Source organism: Erpetoichthys calabaricus, chromosome 7 (assembly GCF_900747795.2).
Source record: "Erpetoichthys calabaricus chromosome 7, fErpCal1.3, whole genome shotgun sequence".
In the NCBI taxonomy this organism is placed as follows: Eukaryota; Metazoa; Chordata; class Cladistia; order Polypteriformes; family Polypteridae; genus Erpetoichthys; species Erpetoichthys calabaricus.
Genome location: NC_041400.2, coordinates 167,930,921 through 167,936,920, shown reverse-complemented (window position 1 = coordinate 167,936,920; position 6,000 = coordinate 167,930,921). Strand labels below are relative to the sequence as shown.

Genomic DNA, 6,000 nt, shown 5'->3' with positions numbered 1-6,000 from the left:
AGACTTGTATATAAGCGGCAGACAAACACAGTTCATTTAATAAAGCAAAAACCGAACCAACCCCCCCCCCCCAAAAAACTCTTGTTACAAACAAACTACCAGTTACCTGCTATTGTCACCGCTCTTAAAAAACCCAAACACCATTGGGTAACAAATCCTCACGACGCGAAACCAAATCCGCCCCGAACTGTCAGTACAACGGCGTCGCTTTCCCTCTTGTGTCGTTATGACAACGACCGGTTGCCAATGAGAACGTAGCGTCCTCGCCAATCGGCGCTGTTGTTTTTTATCGTCTCGAGCCAATCAGATTCAATGTTATTAGGGGTTGAGTCAGTTTCAAACTGTCAGAAATAGGCTGGAAAAGTTTCCTCTGGTTGAGTTCAGGTGGACAATTGTGTAGGAAAATCCTGCGGACGAAGAAAGTACGGTAATATACATTTGAGATAATTTTTAAGAACCCGGTGTAAGAGAAAGTTGTTGGTTTGTAGCGTTTGGGCCCTCAGGCATTTACGCGTTTTAGTGTGTCTTTTACTTTAACCGGCTTCTCTCGTTCTCTGTTTGATTGATAAGTCTGCGGGGTTCATCGAATGCAGCCGTCTGGATTGTGTTTGTTAATAGTCACTGGTTTGTGGTCTTTTAGCGGCTTGCGTTCTTTTTGTTTCCTGCATTATCTTTTCGTTATTATTGAGATGATGATGCTGCGGTGGTTAATTTTTTCACTACTTTTGCAGTTACTGTTTTATTGTGCACATTTAGCGCTAAGCACAATTTCCCAGCGATCATAAACCATAACCACTGTCAGATAAATGTACTTGCTCCCAGTCTGAATTTTAATGTTTACGTGGGTACGGTTTTTTTAATGGGCACTCATTTCTGTGTGTAATTAGCAAGAGAGTAAACGCTGACTTCAATTGCACCCTTGCGTGGCGACCTTTATTGAAGTGTGCCTTACTGGTGGAGTTCTGGGATTTTTCATATTTCTGCAAATGCCGCCACTGGCTGTCTGTGATTTACTCATGGTGGCACTTAGGTAGAGATTGACTGTCAGCTTTGCATTTTCAAGAACTTTTTCACATTGCACCAGGAGGACAAGTCATTTACTCTGGTTGGCGTTTTGTTTTCAAGTTATAATTTAGGCAGTGTTTGGAGACCTGCAGTTCTGCATGTTGTTAGTTTATTTCTTCATGAGGACCAGCTTAACTTATTTAGTCCCTTTCCACAGTATTCTGGATCAGAGTGTTTTACAAGTACGAACAGTCTATCAATCTTTAGTATGTCATCTTCTTTGGACCAGGCTTACAGATATACACCACCAGTGAAAAGTTTGGACACAATTAGAAATGTTCACGTTTTTGATAGGAATTGCGTTTTTTATCAAGATACCATTAAATTGATCAAATTAATAGTGTTTCTAATGGCTATTACTGCCTGAAATGACTGATTTTAAAATTATAATTCACATATGGCTGCAAAGCGCCATTCCTTCAGTGTATATGCTAATTGGGTATTAGAGAAACCTTTGTAATTGAATTAGCACATGTTATCCTGTTAATGCTTGAGAATCAAACAGCTTTCAGGTCCTCAGTTGGCTTCTTGCATAGGTACACAGCAAATGCCAGTGTTCTCCTGAAATGCTCACCTTCAGAGTTCAGAGGCAGAGCATCAAAGAAGAAGACATATCTAGAACTGGCAACTAAAAATAGAAGGTAAAAGAACACAGACAATGGATGGAAGATGACTGAAAACAAATATTATGGTCAGCATCCTGGAATTGTCTTTTTCTCTCTTACAGATGGCACTAGTACAGGGGGGCCTCGGGTTACAACACATTTCCATTCCTACAACAGTGATGTAACCCAAGTTTTGGTGTAAGTCGAAACACACCCTAGCCTAACACATTTGTAAAATCATAATCTAGAACATTAAAACACAACTAATCCACAGAAAAAGGAAAAGGACCTAAATATACTGTACTGTACATTGTACTGTAGTAACAGAAAAAATGACAAAAAATGAGTGTAAAAAAATTCTTTACCTTTATTCCTTCTAATCTCTTTACAATGTCTAATTTCACTTCCATTGTTTTGGCTTTCATATTCTTCGAAGCACTACCATCTGAAGACTCTGACTTTCATTTAGGAGCCGTGATAAGGGCCAAAAAGTCGGCAAACAAAGCAACACAAACCAAACACTTGTACCACGCGCAACCAAACTAGTTGAAAACGATTATTCAGTTCACTTGGGTTGCAGCAGTGCCAATGTAATTATACAGGTTTCTCTAATAACCCATTAGCATTTGAAACAACAAATTAAGGATAAGCTAAGGGAGTTGACCATTAGGGCATTGAGGGAATGTTCGCTGAAAATGGGGCTTTGCAATTATATGTGAACAATAAATGAAAAATCGGTCATTTCATGCAGTAATAGCCATAAAAACTCTAGTAATGTCTTGGCTATATTTTGAAATCAATTTAATGGTATCATGATTTTTAAATAAAGGGTTTCTATTTTTATCGAAAAACATGAAAATTTCTGGGTGCGTCTAATCTTTTGACTGGTGGTGTAGGTCTGGTTAGACAGTTTTAGAAAGATTCATCTTGAGGATAGTCTTTATTTATGTATTGCCTTGCCATAGTAGTCTTCATTGTTGTGTATTTTACAGGTATAATGCAGTTGTATCAATTAGCTTTTATTGTTTTTGGGGCACTGTTCACAACATGTAAAATTGCAAAGCAAATCAAATTACAATGTAAAATGTCACACGTTAGTTATTAAGTAACAAGAAAGCAGGGGTGTGCTGCTAGTTGGTTGTTAGATAAGTAACACTGAAAGCCTTTTATTTTGTACCATGCATCAGGATAGCAGGCAGTGGGAATGGATATGCAACTTACCTAGAATCCCTAGTTTACATTTTGTAGGTGAAAGACCAAATAAAATCATCAAGAAAATGAAGAATAAAAAGGTAAATAAGAAGACAAATACATGTTGCTTGAATACTCCTGTACATTTAATTTTCCACTACTTGTCTGAGACCGGGTCACTATGGTAGCAGTCTCAGCAGAGAGGGTTCTTTCCCCAACCACACTTGCCATCTCATTTTGCAGGATCCCAAGGCATTCCCAGACTATCTGGTTGATGTTATCCTCCCAGCAGGCCCTGGGTCATCACAGGCATCTCCTCCCATCTGGTCTTGCCCGTTAAACCCCCACTGGGTGGCATCCATATTGAATGCCTGAACCTCCTCAATTGGCTCTTCTCAATGCATTACATCTGCATGTATCCGTCTGAAAAAGCATGAAATGAGTACCACTGATTTAATATGATTGCCTTTTCTTTATTTTACTGTAATAATATGGGGGAGCCCAAACAAGAACTGTAATTAGTAATATAACATTATAAAATTTTGCTTAATCCACTCCAGAATTATGGAGGCCGGAGCCAGTTCTGGCAGCACCAGGAGCAAGGCAAATAACAGCCCTGGAAATGACACCAGTCTATCGCATGGCCCACATACACAGGGATCAATTTACCTAACCAACACATTTGCTAGGATGTGGGAGGAAAAGCCACCAGAACACATGGAGAACATGTAAACGCTACACAGACAAATTGCAAAATGTTGGATCTGAGAAGCAGAGATGTTGCCAACTGCACTATTCCGTTAAATTCAGTTCAGTTAAGTCATAGTGCTCTTTTCTGAATGCAGGTTTAGAGCACTTTAACAAATTCCAAATTAAAATACAATTATCACTAATTACATAACATATACACATAAAAATATAGATTAGTTGAAACACCCTAAAGTAATTCCTGACTGATTAACATAAATTGATTCGAACTGTGTCTGCCCATTAATTACTTGTTGAACTTTGGCCCGCTGAGGACAGAGGAGATGTAAACAAAAAACTCAAAGTAGAGGCCTCCCTCTCTGGGGGTCCACAATCAATTGTAACAGCAGAAATCAAAACCTGAGTCAGACATAATTAGAATGCTGGAGACTTTGGCCAACTGCCCTTTTAACTTCTCTGCTTACTAAGAAATGTTTCTCACTTGATGCTCCCCTTTAGGATTCTGTGTTGTCAACATTTGTGTATGTGAGAATTTTGAAGAACAGGAAAATAGAAAAGGAATTCCTCACTAAACTATGCGATCTGTTTAAAGTAAGAACTGAACAGTGCATCACATGCTCGTGGACTGAAGCCAGAAAGCACTTCTTTAATTCATATTCCCACAGCTCTTTGAGTAAACCACCAAGACATGTAATTGAACCAGAAACCCTGACCACCTTTAAGAAGTATCTGGATGACATCTTGGGACTGCTTAACTATTAGCTAAACAAACGAACTTGATGGACTGAACAGTCTCCTCTTATTTATCAAATGTTTTGTTCATATGCTCAAAGAATGATTTACTAATTGTGAAATGGGTTGAAACACAATTGTCAGTCATAGGCCTCTGCCCGTGCTAAAGCTGTGAACCACAGCACTGCTTATTAGAATTAGTTACTTCTGATTTAAAGTCTCTCGGTCCACACCAAAGCACAATCCGTCATGTTCAAGCAGGCTGAACTATGGAGAGCGTCTGCCGTACTTACCAGCCTGTCAATTAGAGTTCTAGAAATACTAGTGACCATTCCCCATGTTAATTGAATCTGTGAATTATTCTTTGTTTTAGAAGGTAATTTGTCCTCCATGTTAAGTTAACCATTTGCTGATTATTAAGCCATCATACAGAAATTGATTGTGTGGTTGGCATTCAGTTTCCCCTGGTCATAACATGCAGGTGTACCATTTTGCTTGATAAAAATTGTGGATTTTTTTTTAAAGAATTCTTTAAATATTGCAATTTTGTGTTTTTAGGTGAGATCCTGCTTTCTACCCATTGATGCTGGGATAAGCTCCAGCTCTCTCGATTCTAATTTGGATTTAGTGGGTTAGAGAATGCATGTGTCTGTATGTGTAGGCATAATCTACCCTGGAACACTCCATTCAATTTGATAGCTAAAGTTTGGCACCCTTGAAAATTATTCAAAAAGAAATAAACTTTTATCCTGTGATCAATTCAACACATTCCATGGATTCTTTTATTCCAATTCAGTTTTGTAGGGAGGGAGTTGGGATTGTCCACATCTTTTTATGTCCCTGCATCAGACTAAGCAGATTAAGAAAACTGATAAATAGGTTAATTTTCTTTGTGGTACATTTTCAAATTTTGATTAAAAATCTGTCTTACTATACCTCTTCCACATCTGAAATAAAAAGTGATTTGACTCCCCAGACCCTTATTACATATGTGAATTTCTTAATGTGTGCCTTGATACAGATGTCATCAGATGAACAGGAATCGGTTAGCCCACTCTTACCCAAAGACTCAGATCATGGTAGTTCTGTCTCCTCAGACTTGCAGGTGAGTTAACATACTTAAAAATAAATAATAGCTAGCAGTTTTGACCTGACTCGTTTTATTTTAAAATATCCTATATTTTTTATTATAGAATTTTATATATTTATAGAATGATATGACTAGTTTTGTTTAATTGAATAAATGTGATCCCGTTTAGCTGACCTTTTCAATAAGTGGTCATAGAAATTTACTGTTTTCTTTCCTGACTTCATTCTAATTTTCTAAAAATTGGATGGCATAAGTAGAATGGTTCTTGCATCTCATTATGTTGATGGCAGTAGTGTGTATATTTTTTTCTTGGGGGGGACTGTCTAACCAGGGTAATCCTAGACAATGGCAGTGAAATCATTTCTTAGATTTATTCTTCATTTGTTAGATTTATTCTTATGTATCCTGTGGTTAATTTGGTCCAAAATAACAATCTTCTTTAGTTTCTTTTTTGATGCAGCGTGATAGCGTCTTCAGGTATGTGTTGCAGAGCTTCTATTAGATGTGCAGTATCGTCCATAGCTGTGCAGTAACTCCCCCGAATTTCCAGCAGTTTCTTTATATAAAAAATAGACCCTATTAGTTTGTACAACTGGCTGAGAATTATAA

At 37.8% G+C, this 6,000-nt stretch overlaps 1 protein-coding gene across 3 annotated transcripts in view; it reads left to right on the top strand.

Moving 5' to 3' along the window:
• The first annotated feature begins 311 nt into the window (after positions 1–311).
• poc5 (POC5 centriolar protein homolog (Chlamydomonas)) overlaps positions 312–6,000 on the top strand; it is a 68,140-nt gene continuing 62,451 nt past the window's right edge. For 2 of the 3 annotated variants that reach the window (XM_028805693.2, XM_028805694.2), the window contains exons 1-2: positions 312–427; positions 5,323–5,406. In XM_028805693.2, coding sequence (XP_028661526.2) covers positions 5,323–5,406 — 84 coding nt within the window. In that variant the 5' untranslated portion in view covers positions 312–427. The remainder of the gene's footprint in view (positions 428–5,322; positions 5,407–6,000) is intronic. The other variant, XM_051929514.1, reaches the window with a different exon arrangement.